The 14,432-nt window shown below is 44.5% G+C and overlaps 1 protein-coding gene across 1 annotated transcript in view; it reads right to left on the bottom strand.

Moving 5' to 3' along the window:
- Positions 1-404: 404 nt before the first annotated feature.
- The window catches only part of LOC308306885 (phospholipid phosphatase-related protein type 3-like), a gene marked incomplete at both ends in the record, with an annotated part of 27,245 nt that continues 13,217 nt past the window's right edge, over positions 405-14,432 (bottom strand). Inside the window, 8 exons of the mRNA XM_080751938.1 lie at positions 405-718; positions 1,757-1,905; positions 2,923-3,173; positions 4,292-4,522; positions 9,979-10,119; positions 11,474-11,725; positions 12,186-12,369; positions 13,889-13,995. Of these exons, the coding sequence (XP_080608064.1) occupies positions 405-718; positions 1,757-1,905; positions 2,923-3,173; positions 4,292-4,522; positions 9,979-10,119; positions 11,474-11,725; positions 12,186-12,369; positions 13,889-13,995 (1,629 nt within the window). The remainder of the gene's footprint in view (positions 719-1,756; positions 1,906-2,922; positions 3,174-4,291; positions 4,523-9,978; positions 10,120-11,473; positions 11,726-12,185; positions 12,370-13,888; positions 13,996-14,432) is intronic.

The following is a 14,432-nucleotide window of genomic DNA, read 5'->3' as shown; positions in this document are numbered from 1 at the left end:
CCGTGCAGCAGTGGCTACTTCCGATACTCGCTGTTCGGGAGCTGCCGTTCCAGACTCTATATAGCATTCAGAGATTGTAGAATAGTTGTCTGGCTACGAGAGACTATTCAAAGACCATCTGTGGAGCGGACCATGGCGACTCGTAATATTCTATGATTCTTCAAAGGTTAGTGAAAAAAAGGAAAACTCTCTGAACGCTGGCAGTAGGAGGATCGGATGACGTCTCAACTCTGGCGAACAAAGGATCTAAAAAACCCAACGAACGAACAAACAATCAATCCTAGTTGTTGTATCTCCGTCCAAAGGATCTAAAAACCCAGACGAAGGAACGAACAAACAATCCTAGTTGTTGTATCTCCGTCCAAAGGATCTAAAAACCCAGACGAAGGAACGAACAAACAATCCTAGTTGTTGTATCTCCGTCCCGCGTCGCGGACCTTCTTGTAGTAGGCGTCCTGCTCCACGAACTCGCGGTCCAGGAGCACGAGCGCCGTCTTGCGCCGAACGCTTGACTCCCTGGCGACCGCACGATGCTGCTGCTGCTGCTGCTGCTGTAGCGAGGAGTGGCCGTCGCCTCCCCCCCCTCCCGGGGGGAGGAGCGGGGGCGGAGGGAGGTGTAGCTCCGCCTCCGGGGAGGCGGTCCCACTGTGGTGGTGGTGATGGTGGAACTGTGGCTGGGAGTGCGGCCGGAAGCTGCTGCCGCGGGCCGCGCTGTCCCCTGGAGGACAAAGTGCATAAGTCAAGGTCAAGGTAAACTTTATTGTCCACAAGGGAAATTTAGCTTGGGCTTTCACCCCTACTGCAGCCACACATAAAACATCAATGACAATACTAGAAATACATTCAGTACAGAGGGGGGACACAACATTACAGTGCACACAAAGTAGTTGTCAATATCACTGTCAATTCTATTTCATTTTAGTTGACACAGGGACAAAGGATTTTTTAAACCTAACATAGTGCCATATAGGTTCACTGTACCTTCTGCCAGAGGGCAGAAGTACAAATTCTCCATGTAAAACATGGGTAGCATCACTCATTATTTTTTGAGCCTGTCTTAGTGTGGTCTGCTCATAAATGGACTGCAGAGAGGGGAGTTGTCCTACTCCGATGATCTTCCCTGCAGTCTCATAACAGTTACTTTGAATTCATATGACAGTCATTATGGTAGTGATTAATTTAAAGGGATATTCCACTTTCAACAGGGAGCAGTGGAAGGGCCTCTCTCTACATACACACCCATTGTAACTTCAAACTCCATTTTAACCATGATAGATTCATTAAAAACACACATTATGTTTTCTGGTGACTCGTTTTACCCTCCTAATACGTGAGCAGGCCATGTTTTATCCATAAACCTTTTCATTTATTTTTAATAATTATTTGGGGGGGGAAAAAAATTAAAAAAGTTTTTGAAAAAACACGGCCTGCTCACGTATTAGGAGGGTAGTATGAGTAACCAGAAAAAATAATGGGTGTTTTTAATGAATCTATCATGGTTAAAATGAAGTTTGAAGTTACAATGGGTGTGTTTGGGGAGAGGCCCTGGGCCTGGAGGGCCTGGTAACATTTACATACAATATCTAAATATTGAATCAAGCTAATTAAAAACTGTTCAGGGTGTTCATAAAAGCCTGATTAGATGATAAACTTACCAAAAGTTTTTTTGAAAGTGAAATATCCCTTTAAGTCTGTCCTAGTAAGATGCCTCAGGGTGATATACATCGATGACATCAGGGATATTCATATTACTCACCTCGACTGTGGCTGTTGAGGTCGTAGGTATCGCGGGGGTCTCGGTGGTGGTGGTCTCCTCCTCCGCTCCCATTGGCCGCCGGCGACGAGCCCCGCCACTCCCACGGGTTCCCATTGGTCGAGGAGGAGGAGAGGGGGGGCGGGGTCACGCTGTGGGAGGAGTGAGGTTAGTATAGTTAACGTAAAACTAACGAAATAACAAACTAGAATTGAAAAAGAAAAACAACTTTTTTTAAGTATCTTTTGTGGAGTTGTTTTTACACAATAGGTCCACTTACTCTTAGGGCTGTCACGATTATGACATTTTTCATGACGATTAATTATCACTCAAATACTTGCGATTAACGATTTAATTGTGTATGTCGTTGACAATTACATTTCTGTTTGGCTTTTAGGCTTTGAAGTTGCACATGGCAATCATGACACAACTTAAATATACATAGAAATTACTGACATATTTGACAATTTTATACTTAAAAAATAACATTGATAGTGGAAATAGACGATCTACAAGCTTGTGACGCTTCGCAATCTTGTAGATCTGCTATTTCCACGACTTTTTGAAAGTGTTTGTAACTATATTAATATTATTATTTCTCAACATGGAAACCATTATGACGATTATGCAAAAAAATGTGATTACCTCAAATAATTGCGATTAGACGATTATGTAATAATTGTGACAGCCCTACTTACTCTGACCTTTATGAATCCTGCACCTGACAAATAACCAAAGGTTACATTGTAACCCAGGTTCCCTGAGTGGAGAGACTGACTCTCCACTTGTATAGGCCTATTGCATGGGAACTAGAGTTCTAAAATTCTGCCCAAACAGACCCAACATTTAGGGTAGGGTAGGGCCTAAAAGGCTAGTTAGTCGGCTCAATGGAAAAAGAATAGAGATTTTTGTTATTATTTATATTACTTTTACTCTGCGATAGTTATCAAATTCTTCCCATACCCGACTCTACCAGACCCGACCCGGTTAGGGCCTAAATGTATGTTTACTAGTCGGTTTACTTTTTACTAGTATGTTTACTAAAACATACGTAAAAAATTTAACACATCAAAACTAGCAAACCCACTCGAAAAACCAAATAAAAGGAACTGAATTAGAATAAACCAACTAAAACGAAACTATAATGAAACATCTTTAACTATCTTAACCTCGGGTGGGAGGGAGGTGGAGGGGGCGGGGCTTGGACCACAGGGTGGTGGTGGGCGTGGCCGTGGCCGTCGGCCACCGTGGCGTAAGCAGCCAATCCCGGGGAGGTCCTGCCGGGAGAGGGCGTGGCCACCGTGGCGTAAGCGGCCAATCCCGGGGAGGTCCTGCCGGGAGAGGGCGTGGTCTCGGAGGACCTGGGCGTGTCCGCGGACGAGGAGGGGAGGAGCCCCTGCTGTTTGGACATGGCGATGACCTGCGTGAGAGTAATGTTACAATTTACATATTATACTTTTAAAATGGATTACTAGTTACTATTAGCCTACTCTGTTTAAAATGCATTTCTAGTTACATATTACTCCTCCATAATATATCCCAGATATGGGCTTAGGGTGGATTCATACTCCACTTTAGAGCCTAATTTATTTTGGTTCGGCTCTGTCTAAACTATTATGGCGTCATTCAGAGCCGAATTAATGACGTTACCCATTCGAGGCCTGAGCTACACAGCCAAACGTGTGGGTAGCGCCGACCAAAGTTTTCCGAAAATGGGTGGCAATATACTCTACTGTTCCGCTGGTATTTACTCTCCTTTTGGGCTTCCCTGACACTGAGCTTAAAATTAACAAAGCGTAAAAATGGCCAATATGTGTTGTTTTTTTCTTGTCCTTATTACTGTGGGAGAGTACAATCATTCAATGAACCAAGCAACAAAGGTAAACACCAAAAGAACAGTATTGCAGGCCTGCCAGGCCATTTTGATTATTTTTTTTGGAGGGGCGCTACCCACACGTTTGGCTCTGTCTGTACCTCCGTACAGTCTGTACCTTGTTGTACAGGTGACAAATCAACGATAACAATGCTATCAAACACATTACCATTTGGCATAATTAAAGGGGAGATATAATGGACCGAATACTGGCAAATTTTGGGTCGGCGCTACCCACACGTTTGCCTGTGGTGCTCATTCCACGAATGCCCGATGCTTACAAACTGTACCTTATTGTAAAGGTGACAAATCAACGATGAAAATGATATACAACACAATACAAATTGGTATTACTAAAGGGGAGATATAATGGACCGAATCAAGTTTCCTTTCTTTTTGAGTTTATATATATATATATATATAGAGAGAGAGAAGCGCTAGTCTGGAATTCTCCTTTAAGCCATTTAGAACGGGTACACATTATTGCGTATCATTATTTTATGCTTTAACTATTGAAAAATAGCAGATATACAAGCTCACAGCGCGGCACCGAGTGCCGCGCTGTGAGCTTGTATATCTGCTATTTCTCACTGGTTAAAGCATTCAATAATTCTAGGCCTAAATGGGTTTTAATGGCGTAAAATAAAATAATAAAAATCCCGTGCCTGCATGAGTCGTGGCTGTTGGTTGGTGGCCCCGCCCCCTCGGCCCGCCCCCGTCTTCTCGGTGATGGCCAGCCACTTGGCGCGGGTCAGGGCGCTCTTGGGGGACACGGGCGGGGGCCCCCCCGCCTCGGGCATCTGCGGGGGCCTCGGGGTGGCCACGGCTCTGGCGCCCCCTCCTGGCGGGGTGGCGGAGCGGCGGGCCGGCTGCACCGTGGGCGGGTACACCGGCACCTGAGGGGAACACAGGAAACAATGTAGCGCTTTGTTGGTGGAGTTGGTGAAATAATAATGGATTCATAACTCATACTCATACATGGGGCGGCATTGGCTCAGAGGTAGAGAAACCGTCATTGGAACACGGAGGGTTCCCGAAGGGTTCCCAGTTCGATCCCGGGCTGCCCCAGAGTTAGTGTGGAAGAGTCCTTGAGCAAGACTTTGAACATCTGTCATTATAGACCCAAAGTTTACAAAATAGAGCTACACTTGCGTGTAAGCCAGGTAAACCTCTCATGCAGCAGTGATTTTGTCGACTAAAATGTCACTCTTCTTATTTTCACGATGTAAGTTTCCATATTTGAAGAACAATCTTTGTTTCATATTGAGCCAATTACCAAAGATGGTCCTTTTGTTTAGAACTCAATACTTCCATAAATGTCAAGTAAAGACTGACTATAACTTCCAACTATTCACACAAAACAATGCAACCCTACCTCTAACTACAGGCAGTCCGGCCGTCCAATACCACGTTGGACACGCTTTGCGGGACGCTTAATGAAATTGAATAGCGCCTCTCACTTCACACTGGGTGCGATTTTTTAATGAAAAATTAACTCATAAATAGCACTGCTCGCTTAACACTGTCACTATTTTATGTCCATCTGTTGGACTGACGCTAGTTAGTGTGGGTGCCCAGGAGGGGAAACACATTGTAGTTCTAGTCTAGCTGTCTTATTATTTTCCTGGATAAACAGTCCAGACTATAAATAGTCCATTGAGTTCAATGGGGGAGTGGTGCTATAGCTTGAGGATTGGTCGAGCTGCACATAGATAGATAGATACCTTTATTATCCCAAGGGGGAAAATCAGTTGCCCAGAGGCAGCACAGCAATATAGGGTTATTTACAAAGTTACAGAGAAGTAAGAAAAAAGATAAAAAGATAAATAAAAAAATCGCACCCATGCGAAGTGAGCGGTGCAAACTAATTCCTGCGCAAATCAGTGTTGATAGGCATGCATGGCAATATTATTTTTGTTGTGTATGATGTCAGTCTAGAGGTCTGCTCAGACTATATAAGTCGTTATTGTCATTTCTCATCAGTTAGTTGACCAAGCTACGGATTGTAGCTTGTAAGAGTGTCATAGTGTAATGCTAAGTGACCTTATTTACCTCCAGAGAGGCCTCCAGAGAGGCGAGAAGAGGCCAGAAGATGAATATTTTAGTTTTTCAAAGTCTGTTCATTTGTATTTTAAACTTGTATTAGCTGCCTATCATTTATAACCTGTAAGATTTTCCACAGTCTGTCTAAAAGTGTGGTTATTTTATCGCTTATAAGTGATATTCATCTAATACAATTTTGAAATTCAAGATTAGCACCGCTCAATAATTTTTATGACGTATATGACGTATTTTACGCGGCCTAAACGCGTTCTAAATCAGGGTGAACCAATCGAGTGCCTCTGTGACTATGACATCATGGACAGATCAACAGAATCGAAGTGTTTCATTGGTCTAGCGAACTCATGTCATCATCATTTGTGACATCATAGTTTTGGTAAAAAAGCGGTCTATAGGAGCGGTTAGCACCGCTCAAAAACAAGAACAGAGTACAGTAAGAGCAAGGTATGTCAAGAAAGGGAACGAATATATATATATATATATATATATATATATATATATATATATATTATATATAATGTGTCCTTAGGCACAACTATCAATATAGTACAGTGCCCCACATGACTATTTGGCTACAATATATCCACCTGTTTCTGCGAGAATTTACTGTAGCATTATTTGCGGGACACTTCCGGTTAACAGCAGACATGCAAGCTCACGTCGCATCGCAGATGCAACCGTTGTGATCACTCTCGGCTGCGGCGCCGGGAGCTGCCTGCACATTCTGCGCAATGCATGATGGGATGTTAGAAAGTTGTGGATAGGCATTAGGCAACCACACTCGCAATTTCCCAGAATAACTATTTCTAGTTAGTGTGTTTGCCAGTAGGGCAACAACGACTTCTGTCCGGGATAGGGAATCAATAGGGAATCAATGGGAGTGGAAATCAGTAGGGAATCAATATGAGTGGGAATCAATAGGGAATCAATGGGAGTGGGAATAAATAGGGAATCAATAGGAGTGGGAGTCAATATAGTCCAGTCATTTTAGGCCAAAATTTGTCCAAACCTGGAACAAATTGCAATAGTAGCAAACTCAACTGATTCTGTATCCTCATTATGTCCTTAGTGAGGGAAAAAAAGTCCCAAGAAATCCCACCGGGGCAAAGTTTTGAAAACGACCTATCTACCTTCACTTACTATACACTACAATATAAAGGAAAAAATGACTGAGAAGAAATCTGCTTTAAGTGGGATGTGAGGGGTCTAACTAGGGGTTTGTCATCATGCTGAATCCATTGCAGGCATTTGTTTTGCACAAAAAACATTCTGTGGGCTAGAAATGGCCTTAGAAAACAATACACGTATGGGTGCGTTTTCATGTTAGTCGGAGGCCTTAGGGTTTTTTTTTTCTCGCGCTAATCAGTCTAAAAGTTCAAAATTTTGCACAGATGTAGCTCAGGGCATGCTCTAATGATTTAGCTAGGGCGCCCGAGTCTGCGACCTTCGGGGTCGCCACAGCACCAACAAAACTCTGAAAAGTGATGACTCATCACTTTTCATCACTAAAGTCGATGGGAGCCCAACTTGATTTGGCCGCTGTGGCGACCCCGAATGTTGCAGACTCGGGCGCCCTAGCTAAATCATTAGAGCATGCCCTGAACTACATCTGTGCAAAATTTTGAACTTTTAGACTGATTAGCACGAGAAAAAAAAAACCCTAAGGCCTCCGACTAACATGAAAACGCACCCATACGTGTATTGTTTTCTAAGGCCATTTCTAGCCCACAGAATGTTTTTTGTGCAAAACAAATGCCTGCAATGGATTCAGCATGATGACAAACCCCTAGTTAGACCCCTCACATCCCACTTAAAGCAGATTCTTTTTCAGTCATTTTTTCCTTTATATTGTAGTGTATAGTAAGTGAAGGTAGATAGGTCGTTTTCAAAACTTTGCCCCGGTGGGATTTCTTGGGACTTTTTTTCCCTCACTAAGGACATAATGAGGATACAGAATCAGTTGAGTTTGCTACTATTGCAATTTGTTCCGGGTCTAACCCTAAAATGACTGGACTAATAGGGAATCAATGGGAGTGGGAATCAATAGGGAATCAATGGGAGTGGGAATCAGTAGGGAATCAATGGGAGTGGGAATCAATAGGGAATCAATGGGGAATCAATGGGAGTGGGAATCAATAGGGAATCAATGGGAGTGGGAATCAATAGGGAATCAATAGGGAATCAATGGGAGTGGGAATCAATGGGGAATCAATTGGTGGAGGTTCACATGACAGTTAGCTTACTGCAGAATATAGTCACGTGAGCAACCGTCAGCAACCACGCTTTTAATTTCCAATTGCATCTTTTCTAGTTTGCTTAATTGAGCCAGCTGGGTGTCCAAGTACTCAGAACCATGCTCAGAACATTTTGCGCTGTGGATTTCACGCTAGACTAGAGCATGACGTCTCAGTGTGTGCGCAGCTAGGATGGAGGGTGTGTGTGGAAGGCAGCACTCTAGGCTATGGGTTATCTCACGTATCCATAGCAACACTACTCTCATTGGTCATGTCATTAGCCAATGAGCCGCCGGCCGCATTGAGCCGAGGGCTTTTCTAGACCCAAAACTGTCACACACTGCGTACACAGCGAAACGAGAAAAGTAGGAGCACCACTGTGTGTAGAATCGCTGTCATTTCTCAAATAAATCCCCCTGTGATTCATATTGATTCCCCCACCTCCCGTATCAGTTCATTACGGGATGGGTCTCTAGTAAACTGGACCATTCTCTGTATGTTATGAGATGATTTGTAACTAGCGAGGCTAGTTTGTAACCACGGCAAGCCGACAATTATTTTATTATCAATGTCTAATTTTCTGCTTAGAGGATATACAGTAACATAACAAACGGTCACTGTAGGAAGATGTCTTACTTGTGTTAGTTGTGGGCTCGCTGAAATGCGAGACCAGTATGTTATACCAAATCTTCATAGGTCAAGTTTATTCTTCGGAAAAAAAAATACCGACAGTACAATGGCAGAGCCCTTGGCCAATGAGAAGCAGCGTTCTAGGTGACATCATCACCAACAAGTGCAACTTGAAATAAATAACAACAACACGTTGGCTCGAGACCAGTATGTTACATCAGTATGTTATGTTATACTTTACGCCCCCTCTGTTATACTAAATCTTTATAGGTCAAGTTTATTCTACGCAACAACAACAAAATACCAACAGTACAAAGGCAGGGCCCTTGGCCAATGAGGGGGCAGCGAGCCTACACTGTTTCGTAGGAACAGTATTTCTAGTTAAACTAGACCAGGTCAACCTGGTTGTGCCAGACCCCGGTTCTGCCAACCCTCTGGGCCTATAAATTTAATTGTACATTTATAGGCTGTCTGTCCCTTTATAGGCTGTCTGTCCCTCCCTCATGTCATCATCATTTGTGACATCATTGTGACCAAATATGGAGAAAAGAGGGAGGGACAGACCGACAGACAAAGCCTTTTGCTTTGTCTGTCGGTCTGTCCCTCCCTCATGTCATTGTGATGACATGAAGGCTTTGTCTGTCGGTCTATCCCTCCCTCATGTCATCATCATGTCATCATCATGACCATCTATGGAGAAAAACCGGACAGACCGACATTTGCTTATGTAGGCCTACCCATTTCATGGGTCTGGCAATAAATAAGGTGCCAGGCTTCGGGTAAACAGCAGCACCAAACGGGCCAGGGGCTGGGCTGGGCCTGAATTCCATGGGCCAGGGCTGGGCCTGAATTCCATGGGCCGGGCAGGGCCTGAATTCCATGGGCTGGGCTGGGCCTGAATTCCATGGGCCAGGGCTGGGCCTGAATTCCATGGGCCGGGCAGGGCCTGAATTCCATGGGCTGGGCTGGGCCTGAATTCCACATTTCAGGCACAAGGACCAAGTTGGCACCTTGACAGAGTGAATACAGTGATCTGCCGTGACGTTGAATGTTCGTCAAGCCAGCGCCGATGGCGCTGTCTCAAGTCCAGCAAAAGTAAACATTTGACTTCCGGACAATCAGCCCTTGTTGCTATGGTGATCAATTTACCATATTAGGGAGATCAACAGGCATCATCTTCATGGATTGGACAAACTATGCATAACGTTGGTGCCTCTGAACATATAAGTGGTGACGCCGAATGTTCAATTCTTTTACACATCAGCACTTGACCGATAGCATCTGATCGACCAATATAGTATTTATCAGCGACTGTTGTGAGTCATGTGTGAGTCATGTTACGCTGGACGGTACGTATGAGAGGACCAGAGACAGCCAATCAAACTGCTGTGACAGTGAGACACAATGTGTATTCCTTTGGAGCTGACCGTTGTAGCGACGAGGATCAGATTGATGTGCACATCTTCAACACAGTGTCTTTGCTCTGGAGGAAGCTGACCCCAGTGACGCCTGGCAGAGAAGGATGTCACCTTGAGGTTCCATTCAGGCGTGAGGGCCAGACAGCTGTGCTGGTAGAATATACAGTTTACGTCTGGGGAGGGTATCCTTACTGCAATGTGCTTTATGCATTTGATGTGGACGCGAACCGATGGTTCAAACCACAGGTTTCTGGAACTGTTCCAGAGTGGAGGTGCAACCACTCAGCCTGTGTCTTGGGAAAGGTCATGTTTATTCATGGAGGATGGACCCAGACTGGATACAGTAATGACATCTACAAGTTGGACACCAGAACAATGGGCTGGTCTTTAATTAACACCAGAGGAACTCAGCCTCCTGTTTCATCATATCACGCTGCCACCATCATCGGGAGAAAGATGTTTGTATTTGGAGGCTGGAGGGACGGGGGGTACTACAACAACACCATCAGAGTGTTTGACACAGAGACCAACTGCTGGATGGACACACCTTCTGCACATCCTCGTCCAGAAGGACGTGAGGATCAGTTAGCCTTTACCTACAATGGAGAGCTGTACATATTTGGACAGACATTTAGCCAGAACTTCAAAGGTTTTTGGAAATTCAGTCCAGAGAACTTCTCCTGGAAGAAGGTTGAGCCCAAGGGGAAAGGACCGGGCACAACGCATAATATGTGCTGTTGCATGATGGGAGATCATATTATCCTCTTTGGAGGACGCAAAAAACCTGAACTGTATATCTTAGACTTGAGTCCTAGTCTGAAGATGTTATGTAAGCTAGCAGTTATTCAGTACGGTCTGGAGCAGTCTGGACTCTCACACAACATCAGGTGGGAACTGGCAGCCATGACTACCAAGGACAACTGAATTCACCCTTTGTCAGCCTTCAGGTTGGTCCCTGACTGGCCAACCAGAAAAATCCTTCTTGTTTGCTACATGATGCATGACATGCGGAGATATGCAGTGGGACAATGTCCTCTTTCTTTCATTCACATACATGGGAAGAGTGTAGTTTTAAATTGATATTTATTTGTATTTTATTTTTTGCTTTGTCATGATAAATAGGAACATTTTGGAACACGAGAGAATGAATACACAGTGAACATTTTTGTTGAAATGATAAAAAGAATCGCTATGTGGATTACTAGTGTTGGCTTACATAGACATGCAGTGCGGCGCGATGTGGCGCAGTACGGCCGCAACCGGTACGGTGAGACGCGGTCATAGCGATTTTGATCATTACAATGAATAAGCTTCAACAAACTAGTTCAGGTTTAGGGTTAGGGTACATAACAGGGCATTAACGACAAAGTCAACAAGTAGCCGATCTACAAGCTCACAACGCGTCACAACTTGTAGAGCTTGTAGATCTGCATTTTTTTGGCAAACGTTCCGCCCCAGGATAATTTTGATTGTCGCGATAATATCGTAAATGGTGATGTTGTACCTGGGAGCTCAGACTGGAGCCTCCTCCGTCGTCGGTGCCCAGGGAAGAGGAGCCCACCTCAGAGGAGCCTTCCTCACTGGCCTCCCTCTCCACCTCCCCTCCTCCTCCTCCCCTGTGGTCCATGGACCTCCTGTCCAGCTCCACTCCTCTCATCTCCATGGACCTCCTGTCCAGCTCCACTCCTCTCATCTCCATGGACTTCTGCTTCCACTCAGAGACCAGCTGCTGGGCGCGCAGGGGGTCCATGGGCACCTGCACCACAACCACAACCACACAAGCACCGTTATTGTCACATCCATAGATATGTAAGGGATAACATCTCGCTCAGCGGTGATTATGGAGTGATAGGAGACCGACTGGTTAATATGCCTCCGACACGATAGCGGTGGTGGCATATGAACCTGAAGGGCTCGGACCGACAGGTTGATATGCCACCTTAGTGTTTTACCTCCTAGTTCTTATGCTCGTGTGATTATTTTTTACTTTGTTTATGTTTCACCACTTTCAATTTCACTTGATTATCCTGAGTATTGTCGCCTGCTTGAATGAAATTGGTACACTAACCTGGAAATGTAGTTAAAGAAACATAAGTAAAAACACAGACCGCACTCTGTCGAAGTGCCAACTTGCCACCTCGGCACTCGAGGACGCGACAGGACAACTGAATGCAGTCATTTACATGCTTTGCTGGCACAAGTAAACACATGGCTACCTGCACGGCCTTCAGTCGTCTCTGGACGGGCTGGGTGGAGTGGGCGGACATGTGGGCGGGGTGATGATGCGGATGCTCCTCCCCCGCTGTGTCGGCCCCGCCCCCCAGCACCCCGTTGACGTTGATGCTGGCCCTGGGCAGCGTGTTGCTGAAGGTCACCATCATCTCCTTCCCCATGGGACTCCTAGTGGCCAGTTAGTATATTACTATTATTAGTATATATTATATTTATAACTCTATTTTGATTGTCCATCTCTTATACCTTAACTTAAAGGCCTGTCCATACTGTCTCCAACCACCAAGCTCTTTGTCAGAAAGGTCGGTTTTAACTACAAAATGACGTCACTCACATCTTATGAAAAGCATTACCCCGAATTAGAGTTCTGAAAGCTGCACGTCAGAAAGTCTGAACTCTCCAACGACAAGTTTGTGGTTGGAGACAGTATGGACAGGCCTTTAAGTTAAGGCATAAGAGCTGGTAAAATACAGCCCATTATCTCCTTCCCCGTGGGACTCCTCTAGAGTGTTGAGGAAGTTACTTTGAAAACGTAACTTGTACAGTTACAAGTAACTCACCATGGCAGTAACTTGATCAAGTTAAAGTTAAATCCCTGGAGAAATGTAACTTATAAAGTTTCAAGTTACATAGAAAAAGTAAGTTGAGTAACTTGAGTTCCTTTTTTTCAGTGTTAAATTGAGAATGTACATTTGGTGTACATGAAAAAATATATAATATCCAAAAAAAAGTCACGTGCCAGCAGAAGTATACCTCTCAACTGAGTTTTGTTTAATTTAAAAAAGGTTGACATTTTCTTTAGTAAACATCTGTGTTCCTAAAATAAAGTTAAAAAAAGAAGAAAATTATGATCTGTTGTGGACATTTGATCGTCAATCTTAAATGTGAAATTATAACTTGGCTTGTTACTTCTTGTAACTTGCAACTTGTGCCAAAAATTACCCCCAAAGTATCTCAGTTACTTGACGAGTTACAGCAATATGAATGTAACTCAGTTACCAGCAAGTTAACTCAGTTACATGTAACTTTAACTTCCCCAACACTGAGTATAGTTAACTAATTATCATCTGTATGGTGGGGGCAGAGACCTGGTTAGTATAGTTAACTAATTATCATCTGTATGGTGGGGGCAGAGACCTGGTTAGTATAGTGTAACTTATTATCATCTGTATGGTGGGGGCAGAGACCTGGTTAGTATAGTGTAACTTATTATCATCTGTATGGTGGGGGCAGAGACCTGGTTAGTATAGTGTAACTTATTATCATCTGTATGGTGGGGGCAGAGACCTGGTTAGTATAGTTAACTAATTATCATCTGTATGGTGGGGGCAGAGACCTGGTTAGTATAGTTAACTAATTATCATCTGTATGGTGGGGGCAGAGACCTGGTTAGTATAGTGTAACTTATTATCATCTGTATTGTGGGGGCAGAGACCTGGTTAGTATAGTTAACTTATTATCATCTGTATGGTGGGGGCAGAGACCTGGTTAGTATAGTTAACTAATTATCATCTGTATGGTGGGGGCAGAGACCTGGTTAGTATAGTTAACTAATTATCATCTGTATTGTGGGGGCAGAGACCTGGTTAGTATAGTTAACTAATTATCATCTCCTTCCCCATGGGTCTCCTGGTTGAGGCACAGATCAGGACATGTGTCTTCATAGTTGATGCCCTTATTAACGTACCTGGGAGCCAGCAGCTCCACGTCCACACTGGCCCTCTTCAGGGTGTCCATGGAGTCCTTCTCTCTCTGCAGGGGTCTGCAGGAGCCCACCAGGCCCTCCATGGGAGCCTAGAGGACACAGAGGACATTACACACCGTTACTAACCCTATAACCCTCCCTGCCCCTAGAGGACATAGAGGACATTACACACTGTTACTAACCCTATAACCCTGCCCCTAGAGGACACAGAGGGACATTACACACCATTACTAACCCTATAACCCTCCCTGCCCCTAGAGGACATAGAGGACATTACACACTGTTACTAACCCTATAACCCTGCCCCTAGAGGACATAGAGGACATTACACACTGTTACTAACCCTATAACCCTGCCCCTAGAGGACACAGAGGGACATTACACACCGTTACTAACCCTCTAACCCTGCCCCTAGAGGACATAGAGGGACATTACACACCGTTACTAACCCTATAACCCTGCCCCTAGAGGACACAGAGGGACATTACACACCGTTACTAACCCTCTAACCCTGCCCCTAGAGGAC

The sequence above is a fragment of the Nannobrachium achirus genome, assembly GCF_963921795.1.
Source record: "Nannobrachium achirus genome assembly, chromosome: 1".
NCBI classification, from domain to species: domain Eukaryota; kingdom Metazoa; phylum Chordata; class Actinopteri; order Myctophiformes; family Myctophidae; genus Nannobrachium; species Nannobrachium achirus.
The sequence above is the reverse complement of the archived record's forward strand: the minus strand, read 5'-3'. Positions and strand labels throughout refer to the sequence as shown.